The sequence below is a fragment of the Balaenoptera musculus genome, chromosome 9, assembly GCF_009873245.2.
Source record: "Balaenoptera musculus isolate JJ_BM4_2016_0621 chromosome 9, mBalMus1.pri.v3, whole genome shotgun sequence".
Classification (NCBI taxonomy): domain Eukaryota; kingdom Metazoa; phylum Chordata; class Mammalia; order Artiodactyla; family Balaenopteridae; genus Balaenoptera; species Balaenoptera musculus.
Window position 1 is genome coordinate 62,157,946 of NC_045793.1, and position 13,301 is coordinate 62,171,246.

Sequence of the window (13,301 nt, forward strand, 5' to 3'; positions counted from 1 at the left end):
TTGCAAGGATCCGAGGAAGCTCTTCCGGCCATTGCCTGACAGCAGTGAAGTAATGACAGAACCAAAGACCACGTGTGCCTTCAGGAGGCTTTGTGGAATCACTAATTGGGTTTTCAGCCCCTGCGGGTTCACATACCTGGTTATGCAACAACAGTTCGCGCACCTCATCTTGCTGTGTTTCCTTTCATTAAGGCCAGAGAGATACTGAGTAAAGAGAGTCGGGAGGGGGGCATAACAGGGGTAAAAAGAACTGTTTAAGAGCAGGCTAGAGGCCATAAGACTCCTGCAGGGTAAGAGCCTGTCCCTCAGACAAAGGTCCCTCAGCTATCCGCAGTCTCGGTCCCTGATGTCTCACTGCTTTTAACTCCTCTCAAGGTCCGCAAGCTAACGCAAAACCCTAGAGCAGGATCAGGAAGGCGGAGGCCGCCTGCGAGGAGCCGCAAGAGAGCTGCAACTATCGCTCAGAGAAGACCCGACTTCCCAGACCCCTTCGCACAAGGGCGGGGCGTGCGCTCGGCTGCCAATCCCCGCGCCCACACGTCGTCGTAGCCCCGCCCCACCCTGCCCCCTCTCGCTCCGCCCTTCCCTGGGGCTGGTGCGGCGGCGGCGACGTCAGCGCCGGGAGAGCCCTGGGTGGCGGCTGCGCTGTCCGCTGGCCTCGGCCCGGACGCGCTGCGGGGAGGGGCGGAGCGAACGGGCGGGAGCGCGCGCTGGGCCCGCCTCGGCTGCTGCCGCCGCCGCAGCAGCCACCGCTGCCGGGGAATAATCTGGGCGGCAGCGGGCGGCCCCGGCTAGCAGCCACGAGCCACTTCTGCGGCTGCCGAGAAGAGCGAGGGTCGCCGGTCTCGTGTCGTCCCCCTCTCTGCCCCCCCGGAGGGGCAAGAGGGAGCCGAGGCTGATGTCAGGTACGGCCGGCGGAGGCGCCCTCAGACTGTGGGTCCGATGTCTCGGTTCCCCTCGCCCTCCCCCTCTCGGAGCGTGAGTGTGTGAGTGGGGGAGCGTGGAGGGTGGAACCCCACCCCCGGCGCCGCCAAACAGGTGTCTCGGAGTCGCCGCCGGGGCTGGGGACGTGCGGGTTCCTGAGGGAGGCGCGGGGCACTTCCTGCTCCCGGCGCCTCTGCGAACTGCCGTTGGGGCCGCCTGCCCTCCGGGCCGCTATTTTGTTGACATGTAGCCTTCTCTGGGTCGTGGGTCCTTCCCTTTTGCCCTCTCGTGCCCCTCGCCTCCTCGCGCGCCGCCTGCCGTCGGGTGGCGACGGTGAGACACGGGCTGCGCTCCGGACCGCGCGGCTTGAGCACCTAGCGGTCGTGCCCCGCTGGGCCCTCTCCCTGCGGACCTGCGGGCGCTCAGGTGTGGACACCTTCCAGGAGAGCAGCCGGGCTGCCGCGCCGCCCCAGCGCCCAGCGAGCGGGCGCCTTCCGCAAGTGCCGGGGGACTTCCTCAGGGCTCTCTTGGACCAGCAGGTTTGTCTGTGGCCGATTTGTTCTTTTAAATTTCCCTGCCTCTAGTGAGGCAGGTGTGTTTTTTGGCACTAGCTGCGTGGAGGACGAGGAAAGGAGTTTTTTCCTTCCCTCCTCCCTTCCCCACCAAGTGTGATGGGATTAGTAGGTGCTGACAAATTGGCTTTACAGCTCTGAATTTGGATATATTGTATACGCAGGAAATTTAGGGGTGGGGATTTATTCTTGCCCAGCTCTTACCCTCTCCCTTTATTATTATTTTCAAATGACAAAACATCACAAGCTTTGGAAAAGTTGACTAGATTTATAATCTCGTTCTCTCAATTCCTTATAGTTACTGTGGTATATCCTTTTAAAGCGTTTCAGGTTGAAAACTATTATCCTAACCATGAATTGGTTTCCTTATGATTTTAAAAGTTAATTATAAAGTTAGAACTTTAATGCAATAGAGTAATTAGGCCAATGTGTAACGAACAGAAATATGTTCATTTACCAAAAACCGGGCAGTGATAGCTCTGCCTGGGTGCCAGGAAAAGGTGTCGTGCATAATTTCAAGTTGTTTGATTCTGGTGTTAGTTTAGACGGTGGGAATCTGAGGTTTTAGGAGGTAAAACTAACTTTTTGCAACTTTCCACACTTTTATCAGGTAAATGTCACTTGGTGCTGTGTGTTCTAAGTATTGTGTATAGTAATCATACTTATTTTATTTTCTGACAGCCGTAGTGGTACTGTGTATTAATGTACAGTTTGGGTGTAAAGTTTCAAGTTACCAAACAGTTAACTCTTTTTACCATATGTTAAGTAAAACAGTGATTTAGTAAGGAAAGAATGACTCACTTAAAATTCTTCACAGGAAGAGAGTATGGTATTTTAGTACTAGTGGAGAACAATTAGATGTCTCTCTTAAATTTGCTTGGAGTTTGTGTTTTTCTGATCTTTTTAGTTAGGGTTCAGCATTTTAAAAATATTTTGTGGTTACTACCCATTTAAAGATAGGTATTTTTCTTAAATATAGTTTTTTTAGGGTATAGATTATACTAGTCTATATTTCTGAGTAAATTCAGTATCCAGAAATTATTAGAATTTTATCACAAAGTCATTTAGAAGTACATATCAATTAATGATCATCTAGTCATAGAAATAGAAAAGTGTGTCATTTAGGTATATGCTATATACTATTTGTATATATAAACTCTTTTAACAATTTGTATATTGACTTGTGCTCACTAAGATAAAAATTGCATTATACAGCTTACTTTATAAACCATGGTAATTTAGAGTTTCTGTGTGAAGAAATCATTGATTGGAATTCTTGTGACAGTGCACCTGTAAACAAACAGTAAATGGAAAATGGACAACTTGGTGCTGAAATTTCATTCAGATTCACTTAAAATTTTAAGCTTCCCAGTACAACCATGTTACTTTTAGAAGATTTGTTGAGATTTGAGTAAAGAGGCTAGTGTACAAACCACAGCAAGGTGGAAAGAATATGGCAAAATTCTTTTACCCAAACCTAAGTGGGATTAAGGTCATTCTTTTAGAATAAGGGGGAAAAAATGGAGAATTGTTCCATAAAGGAGAAGTTAGCATTTTATTTTGAAGTCTAAATGTGTATCGAATGTGTATTTAAATTTTCAGTTTATAACTAATTCAGATGTCCTATGGGAAAATACATGCCAAAATCTATAATGTGTGAAAATAAGAAGTGTCCCTTGAAGAAAAAAATATAAAGAAGCTGTTGTATGTGAAATAGGGTAGCCCATAGGAGAAACCAAAAAGAAAATCTGAGTACGTTATCTAGAACCTGTAGTGTGAGCTGCCTTGCACATTGAAGGGACACGTGGAGGGCAGAGAGAGGCGGTATTAAATTGGGGAGATTCTGAAACAGGAAGTCTGATTAGTTCACAATGAAAGCTATATATTAAAACAAATTGGTGCAAGTTGGATGATAGGGAGACTTGAAATTATACGGCTTGGTGTAGTCATTTGCATTTTTGGTCATTGTGTTAGTTTCCTAGGGCTGCTATAACAAAGTACAGCAAACTGAGTGATTTAAAACAGCGGAAATTTATTGTTTCACAGTTTTGGAGGTTGGAAGTCTGAAATCAAGATGTTGACAGGGCCATGCTCTACCTTGTAGGGAAGAATCTGTTCCATGCCTCTTAGCTTCAGGTGTCACTGGTGTTCCTTGGCTTGAAGTTATATCACACCAGTCTCTGCCTCTGTTGTCACATGACATTCTCCCTGTGTGTCTCTGTCTTAATATGGTGTTTTCCCGTTTTTGTAAGCACTTCAGTCATATTGAATTAGGGGCCACCCTGCTGACCTAATCTTAATTTGATTACCTCTCCAAAGGCCTTATTTCCAAATACGATCACATCCATAGCTCCTGGGATTAGGACTTCAACCCCAGTCTTTTTGGGGGACACAGTTTAACTCATTACAGTCATGTAATTTATCTTTTACAGTATGCAGTAAAATTTTAGCACCATATAGCAGACCAAATCAGAGGGTGCCTTGGGAACAGAGTAAATTCATTTACCTATCTCAGTGCCTAGCATGTAGCAGGTCATAGAGGTAAAGCAGTCAATAGGTGAACAAAAATCTCTGTTCTCATGGAGCTTACATTCTAAAACATTGGTTCTCAAAATGTGGTCCCTGGAACCTCAGCATCATCTGGGAACTTGTCAGGAATGCAAATTTTCAGGCTCTATTCCCCAGACTTCTTGATTCGGAAACTCTTTTAACTAGCCTTTCAGGTGATTCTGATGTAGACTCAGGTTTGAGAACCACTGATCAAGATGGAGAAAAGAGACAATAAACAAGATGAGTAAGTAAAATATGTAATGTATTAGATGTTAATAGGTGCTGTGAGTAGGAATAGGGTGGCCAGGGAAGACCCCCTGAGAAGTAAAGACCTGAAGGAGTTGGGGAGTGAGCCATGTGAGTATCTGGGTGAGTTGTGTTCCCAACAGAGAACAGCAAGTGTAAGGATCCTCATGTGTTTGAAGAACAGCAACAAGTCCAAAGTTAGAACACAGCAAGGGAACAGATAGTAATAGGTTCAGTTTTTGAAATTGCTATTTATTCCTTTTTGACGTACAAAAACCAAATACTAGAAGGAGAGATCAGCAAGAGAGGAGCGTGGGGGGTAGGATGGCAGACTGTGTGAGGTTCATCTTAAGGTTTTGGTTTTGTCTCTGGGTGACATTGGGAAGACACTGGAGGGTTTTGAGCAAATGAGTGACATGATCTGATTTAACTTTTAAAAGGACTGGTAAAAATGGATTGAAGAAGCCAAGGATGAAGAAAGGGACAAGTTGATTAGGAGGCTGTTGCAGTAGTTGGGAGAGAAAAAGTGGGAGGATAAGAGGAAGGGAGAAAGGTGGCTTGGATTAGGGTGGTAGCGGTGGAAAGGTTAGAAGAGGTACGAAATTTAAAACACACAGGATTGTAGTGAGAAGTAAGCTTTTTTCTTCCTTCTCTAGTTACTTCAGTCACCCAGTTGCGAATGTAAGGATACACTAGTATATAATCTACGTATATTTTATGCATTCATTTGGCAGTGTCTGAAGACATTTTGGGTCACAACTGGGGGGGGGGTGCTACTGGCATCTAGTGAGTAGAGGCCAGAGATGCTGCTAAACATCTCACAGTGAACAGGACAGCCTCCAAACAGAGAATTATCCAGCTCAAGATGTCAGTTATGCCACGGTTAAGAAACTGGCTTAATGGGATTTACAGAGGTTGGGGTATGGACAGTGGAGGGAAGGGGATGTTATATAGACAGAAAAGACAGAATAGAGGAGGAACTCACTGCATTGAGATATTTATTGAACTGTAAATAGTTCAAAATTGCTGAAGCATAAATTATAAGGGAGGGAGAGACAGAGGGGGGGGCATACTGTACCTGTAAGGTAATGTAATTCTTTGAAAACAAGGTTATAAAACAGGAAAACTAACACATTATTAATTCTATATTAAATATCACTCACCTTATGCCTATGTAAGGATAGGCTAGTATCATATGTATTTTATGTATTCATGACATACCTTTTTATTCATTTTTTTCAATATTTCTAACCTACATGGCTCATATGCGAGTTTTTTTCAAATTGTCACAAATCTCAAAAAAGTCTTCCAGTATATTTATTGAAAAATATCTGCATATAAGTGAACCTGGGCAGTTCAAACCCATGTTGTTCAAGGGTCAACTGTAGTTACCTTTGGTGAGAACCTGGGATAGAGATGGGAATGAAAACATACTCTTTGTGTGTGTGTGTGTGTGTGTGTGTGTGTATGTATATGTATACATATACATATATATGTACATGTGTGTGTATATATATATGTATACATATTTAATCTACGGTTTCAGTTAGGGTTTGTTTTTTCCTTACATTTCTCATTTAAAAAGTAGCCACTACACCTTATTAACAGAAAGTCATAACCTGCCAAATGTGCAAAGATTTTCCTTATTAGTTCATATAGATCATTGTTTTTAACATCTGTAGCATATTCTGTGGTATGGATGTACCATATATTTTTTTAAACTTGTTCCTCATTAACAAACATCTGTGGCAATGGCTGCCATGAACATCTTTGCACAGTTCTGTGTTTGTGTCCGTAAGAGAAATTTCTGATCATGAAATGATGGGTCAAGGCATACTTGAAAAATTTTAAAGATGTTGCCAAACTGCCCTTCCAAAAGACAGTAAATATGTATATTCTGAGAAACAACGGATGAGCGCCAGTTTTCTCTCATATCTATGTCAATACTGGCTGTTACTGAACTTAACATTTTTTGCCACTGTGATAGGTTAAAAATAGTATCTCTGCATTTGAGGTTTACATTTCTGTAATATGAGTGAAATGTGAACATTCTTGACCATTGTATTTTCTTTTCCTTCGAATCCTTTATTTTCTTTAACTGTTTTTATATTAGGTTGGCCTTTTGTCTTTTTCTTTGTGATACTTTTTGTTTATTTTTTGCTGTACAGATTTTTTTTAACATTTTATACAGAAACACACCTTTGAACCAGCAATTTCACTGCCAGAAATTTATTAAATGCATAACCTCATACAGTTTTACTATACTTATACCTTTTGAGTTTTGAAAAGATCTCAGTTCATGATATAAAGATGTAAAAAGATGTTTTCTTCTAGTTTTTTTTAAATTTCATTTTTAAAAAATATTGAAATCTTAGAAACATTTGGAATTTGAAAGAGAAAGGTAGGGATCCAGATGGTTGCTTTTTATCTTTTTCCCAGAAGATTATTTCAATATCATTTCTTGAATAAGCCATCTTTTTCTTGATCTGAAATGATATGTGTATTGTGTATTAAATTTCCATATGTACTTTTTTTTTTTTTAACAGACTATTTTGATCTGATAAAGACCACCAGGGATATATATCTTTAGGCTAACAAAGTTAGGTTAATTAACTTGCTGCTGTGAGGGAGATCACACACCAGAGGAACTGCCAGAGGGGATAGGGTTATTATAGGATTCTGGAGAAGGGTGGAGTTTAGACAGAATTTAAATGAAACAATATTTGATAGGTTTAAAGCACAGCAAGACTGTGAATCAGGTTAATTAACATCAGGCCTGGGCTGAGAAGTAGAATTAAGAGTCCTGTTTCCTTGAAGACTACAAAGTTAAGATAAATGTGGAATGTTGTGTCTGGGAAACCCTTATCTGAAGCTCTGTGTTGGAAATTGAAGCTGTTTCTGATTAGCGATTCATCATACATGTCAGAGTGGGGTGTTGCAATCTCACTGATACACTTTCAAATAATTCTAAGTCTGGTTGTAGAGGAAAAAAAAAGTTTCTCAGCAATATATCTTTAGTATGAATTAATAAAAGTGTTTTAAAAAATTTTTTCCGATTCACAGGTACACTGATATGCCTGTTCAGCCTGAATATCAAATTGTTTTAATTACTATACCACATGTTTTACTCACATGTTTATTTTTCCAAACAACATTTACAATAATTTTTGCCACATTATTTAATTTTTAAAAATCTTGTATCTTAAGTAGGTCTGCCTAGGCTTAGTCCACCCCTATACCCCTTTCAGGAATTTCCCAGGTATACTCTCATGTTTATTTTTTCAAACTTTCAGTTACGTTTTACCAAGTTACTTAACTTTTAAGTATCTTATATTTTAGTTGGGATGACATTTTAGATAGATAGATAGATAGAGATATAGATTAATTTGGAGCAATCTACATCTTTATCATTGATTTTTTTTTCCAATTTTTATATTGTGGTAAAATACACAAAATATACCATCTTAACGATTTTTTTTTTAAGTCTTTACTTTTTTTTTTTTTATATTTATTTTTAGCTGTGTTGGGTCTTCGTTTCTGTGCGAGGGCTTTCTCTATTTGTGGCAAGCGGGGGCCACTCTTTATCGCGGTGCGCGGGCCTCTCACTATCGCGGCCTCTCTTGTTGCGGAGCACAGGCTCCAGAGGCGCAGGCTCAGTAGTTGTGGCTCACAGGCCCAGTTGCTCTGCAGCATGTGGGATCTTCCCAGACCAGGGCTCGAACCCGTGTCCCCTGCATTGGCAGGCAGATTCTCAACCGCTGCACCACCAGGGAAGCCCCATCTTAACGATTTTTAAGTGTACAGTTCAGTGGTATTAAGTACATTTATATTGTGCAGTCATGACCACCATCTTCCTCCAGAATTCTTCTCATCTTGTAAAACTGAAACTCTACACCCATTAAATAGTAACTCCCCTCTCCCTCTAGTCCCCGGAAATCACCATTCTACTTTATGTCTTTATGATTTTAGCTAAGTATCTCATATAAGTGAAATTACAGTAAGTCCCCTACATATGAACCATCAAGTTTTGAACTTTCAAAGATGCAAACCTGTTTGCACGTCCAATCACATAGTGTATGTTCACGTGTCTGGTGTACATTGTTACATGCATGCATCCTCTACAAGTGGTTGTACTTTTGTGTACTTTAAAGTACTGTATAGAGTACCATAGTACAGTATCTTTATTTCAAGCCCAGGATGTCCGGAAGCAAGCGTAAAAGCAGTGGTGATGTAGCTGGTACTGCTAAGAAGCGCCAAGCAATAATGATGGAACTTGCTGTGCAACACAAGGAGCTTACTAATGAAGACCTGATGGAACTGGAGGCCCAGAGAAAGGACGAAGAGAGACAAGAGGAAGAAGAAGTAACTGAAGAACCGAAGATATTCACAATGCAGGAAATGGCAAGGGGATTTTCTTTATTTGAGGAGGCACTGTTAGTTTTTGAGGCACAGGACCCGAATGTAGAACGGTACACGAAGGTTGCAGCAGCTGTTCAGAATGCAATCTAGTGCTACCGTGTCATCTATAACAAGAAAAAAAGAACTACTACCCAGACATCACTGGATCGTTTTTTCAAGAGGGTAGACAGAATTGAATCCAGCAAGGAACCAGAACCCGGGCCATCAGCGTCAGATGTGAGTGAAATTGCAGCTTGCCCTCCATCTCCTATTGCTGACGATCCTTCAGCACTACTATCTCCCACCTCCTCTCCCTCCTCCAGTCAGTAACTTTTCTTGCCTGTTCACTCAATGCCAGCCCCTGTATGCCAGCTGTTGTACTGTACTACTGTACTTTTCAAGGTACTATACTATAAGATTAAAAATGTTTATTTTTTGTGTGTGTTTGTTTTTTATGTATTATTGTGTGAAAAGTATTATAAACCTATTACAGTACAGTACTGTGTAACCAATTGTGTCAGTTGGGTAACTAGGCTAACTCTGTTGGACTTACAAACAAATTGGACTTATGAACGAGCTCTTGGAATGGAACTCGTTCATGTGTAGGGGACTTACTGTATATAGTATTTGTCTTTTTGTGACTGGCTTATTTCACTTAGCATAATGTGCTCAAGGTTCATCCATGTTGTCGCATATGTCAAATTTTCCTTACTTTTAAAGGCTGAATAATATTCCATCTTGTATGTAACATTTTGCATATTCATCAATCATTGATGAACACTTGGGTTGCTTCCACATTTTAGCTATTGTGAACAATCCTCCTATACAAATGGGTGTACAGATATCTCTTTGAGACCCTGCTTTCAGGGGTCTTTTGGATTTAGATTCTTTTGGATTTAGATTCTTTTGGACATCTACCTGGAAGTGGAATTGCTGGATCATGTGGTAATTCTATTTTTAATTTTTTTGTGGAACGGCCATGCTGTTTTCCACCGTTGCTGTACTATTTTACATTCCCACTAGAAGTGCACAAGTGTTTCCGTTTCTCCACATCCTCACCAACACTTGTTTTCTGGGGTTTTTTGATAGTAGCTATCCTTAATGGATGTGAGATGGTATCTCATTGTGGTTTTGGTTAGCATTTTCCTAATGATAAGTGATGTTGAGCATTTTTTTCATACTCAACATGTTCATGCCTATTGGCCATGTGTATATCTTCTTTGGAGAAGTGTCTATTCAAGTCCTTTGCCCATTTTTGAGTTGGGTTTGTGTTGTTATTGTTAAGTTTTAGGAGTTCTGTATATATTCTGGATATTAATCCCCTACTAGATGCATGGTTTGCAAATGTGTTCTCCCATTCTGTGGGTTGCCTTTTTACTCTGTTGATAATGTCTTTTAATTTACAGGTTTTTAAAGTTTTTATAAAGCCAAGTTTGACTATCTTTTCTTTTGTTGCATGTGCTTTTGGTGTCATATCCAAGAAATCATTGCCAACTCCATGTTGGGAAGCTTTTATTTTATGTTTACTTCTAAGAGTTTTATACATTTAGGTCTTAGCTTAGGTCTTTGATCCATTTTGAGTTAATTTTTGTATATGGTGTTAGGTAAGGGTCCAGTTTTATTCTTGAGCATGTGGATATCCAGTTTTCTCATTACCTTTTGTTAAAAAGACTGTCCTTTGTCCATTGAATGGACTTGGCCCCCTTGTCAAAAAGCTTTTGACCACGCATGCGAGGTTTATTTCTGGGCACTTTGTTCTATTACATTGGGCTATATGTCAGTCTTTGTGCCAGTGTCACCCTGTTTTGATCACTGTAGCTTTTGTAGTAAGTTTTGATATTAGGAAATGTGAGTCCTCCCGTTTTACTCTTCTTTTCTAAAATTGTTTTGGCTCCTTGAGGTACCTTGAAATCCCATATGAATTTTACGATGGATATTTCTATTTCTTCAAAAAAAATCATTGGATTTTGATACAAATTGCATTGAATTCGTAGATCACTTTAAGTAGTATTGAAATCTTAACAATATTAAATCTTCCAGTCCATGAACATGGGATGTCATTCTATTTGTGTCTTCTCTAATTTCTACTGAGGATGCAAGACATATTAATGTTCTCATTGAAAAGTAACAAAAAGGTATTCTCACTTTTGATCTTCTGAATCTGAAATTGTGGGAATAGTTTTAAAAATAGAGTTATAGTTTGAGACTTAATACAACTTGGTTTTGAGGTGTTACGTAATTTTTGGAAGGTTTATTTGTTTCTAATCCTTACATACGTTTTCAGGATTCATAAAATTCCAAGGTCCTTTCTAGTACTGAGGTTGTGTAACTGTAATGCTCATAAAATATTTCAGGGTCATTAGGTGAAGGCTGTGTGTTAATATTTTCTATTTCTGTAGTTTTAATAAATTACTAATAGAAGATACTTTTAGTCTCTCTGTCTCTGAATTAATATGTACTTCTGTTATAATTTGTATGAGTTGAATACACATCAAAGGAAATAGTATATATAGTTCATGTTATATATCTAGTTTATGACTTTGGGTTATATAAGTGTATAACTGTGTCAAATGATGGGACCATATGATTTTTTATTCAGTAAATTAGGCAGTAATAGATAAAGATATCTATTTGGAAAAAATAATTTCATCTGTGCCCCCCACATACACACACTTAAAACAAACAAACATTTGAATGCATTTTACAAGCCAGGCAATGTGTTAGTTGCTGGAGAGATAGAGATAAAAGAGTTATAGCTGTTGTTCTTGAGGAACTTATAGTCTAGGGGAAAATAGTTATGCACATACCTACTATGATGAAGTATGATAAGTACATAGTAGGAGATGTGAATGAAGGAACAAGAAAATATTTGATGGGAAAGCAGTTAATTTGATCATGGGTGATGGGGAAGACTGATTATGAAAAGTACTGAAACTAAGGTAACCATGAAAGATAATTATGCATTTATCCAGTAGACATAACTGAGGAGGGCACTCTAAGCAGAAAGAATAGAATGGCCAAAGTCATCCATATGAAAGGCCATGGCGGATTTGGAGAATGGCTCAATATAGGCTTTATGGATAGGGAGTATCAAGAGTGCAGGAAGGTAAACTAGAGCTAGATCTTGTTTACCAAGTAAGCAGTATGGACTTGATCCTGTGGCATTGGAAAGTATTTCCGTTAAACAAGACTGCTGTGTGAAGCCTTTATTAAGTTGGGAAACAGAGGTAAGAGAGTTGAGCCCAAGGGAGAATGATCAAGGAATGGAGGGAGAAAAGTGTTTACAGAGTGTAAAATAGATGTGGAAATATAATCAGGTTTGGGGACTTGGGGCATGAATAAGGAGATGCTTTGCCCTCTTATTTCAAGCCAGCTGATACTTACTGTACCAGTGTCTTGTGAAAAGCATCATGGTCAACAACTCTGAGAGGTAGGAAACTATTTTTTGTCTTCTGGGAGTTTATATTCTGTAAACAGGAGAAAGTATACCAATGACCATATCCTTAGTTCCTAGGACAGTATTTGACACATTGAAAGGTGCTCAATCAGTATCACCTTCGAAAGGTTTCGTAAAACCTCACAGTCAAGTTAAAATCAAGTTGTGTAAATCTCAAACTGTAATTCTGGTTTTTTTAAAAATATTCCCACCAGTTCCAGGTTCGGAAGATCAAAAAGTGAGAATGCCTTTTACTGTTCTGTGAGTTTCACAAATATTTTTTGCATCCTCGGTGATTTCTATAATACCCAAAGTTAGTGCTGTGTTATAATGCTTTATATCAAAATGAAGAAAGGGAGAATGGAAAAGAGTGCCATACCAATTTCCTTTCACATGTGCTCTACTTAGTGGCTAACGCTCAGGTTGGGATTTCCAAGCCTACGTATACCTAGCAGTAACTCAAAAGAGAACTGAATCTAAACCCAATGGAAAGAGCATTGAACTAAGGAAAAGGCTCTCTTCCCTGCTTTAAACATTACTCTTGGGGCTTCCCTGGTGGCGCAGTGGTTAAGAATCTGCCTGCCAATGCAGGGGACATGGGTTCGAGCCCTGGTCCAGGAAGATCCCACATGCCGTGGAGCAACTAAGCCCGTGTGCCACAACTACTGAGCCTTCTCTCTAGAGCCCACGTACCACAACTACTGAAGCCCACGTGCCTAGAGCCTGTGCTCAACAACAAGAAGCCCGTGCACCGCAACAAAGAGTAGTCCTGCAACTAGAGATAGCCCAGGCACAGCAACAAAGACCCAACACAGCCAAAAATAAAATAAATAAATTTATTTTTAAAAAAACAACAAAAAAACATTATTACTCTTTGAGCCGAGAAGGGAAGTTGAATACAGCATGTTCCTTTTTGAGTTCTATTCACCCAGAAATCAACTCTCAAGCCTCTATCCTATTTATTTCATGATCCAGCAAGCTACCAGCCACCATTCAATATTTTTGGAGAGAAAAAAAATTTTAGTCAAAATAATGCAACAGTTCTCAAAGTGTGATCCAGGAAAAATGAGATCCCTTATATTCTTTTAGGAGGTTGATAAAGTCAATCTATTTATACTAGTATCAAGATGTTATTTGCTTTTTTTCACTCATTCTCTTACAGGTGTACAGTCAGG

At 40.0% G+C, this 13,301-nt stretch overlaps 1 protein-coding gene and 1 long non-coding RNA gene across 3 annotated transcripts in view; one reads left to right on the forward strand and one right to left on the reverse strand.

Annotated features, from left to right (window-relative positions):
• LOC118900985 overlaps positions 1-443 on the reverse strand; it is a 114,600-nt gene extending 114,157 nt beyond the window's left edge. Inside the window, exon 1 of the long non-coding RNA XR_005021263.1 lies at positions 137-443. This is a non-coding gene — a long non-coding RNA (uncharacterized LOC118900985). The remainder of the gene's footprint in view (positions 1-136) is intronic.
• Positions 444-681: 238 nt separating this feature from the next.
• The window catches only part of C1GALT1 (core 1 synthase, glycoprotein-N-acetylgalactosamine 3-beta-galactosyltransferase 1), a 41,862-nt gene continuing 29,242 nt past the window's right edge, over positions 682-13,301 (forward strand). For both annotated transcript variants that reach the window (XM_036863971.1, XM_036863970.1), the window contains exon 1: positions 682-905. Coding sequence is in view for 1 of the 2 variants with exons in the window: in XM_036863970.1 (XP_036719865.1) it covers positions 899-905 (7 nt within the window). In the remaining variant the exon portion in view is untranslated. The remainder of the gene's footprint in view (positions 906-13,301) is intronic.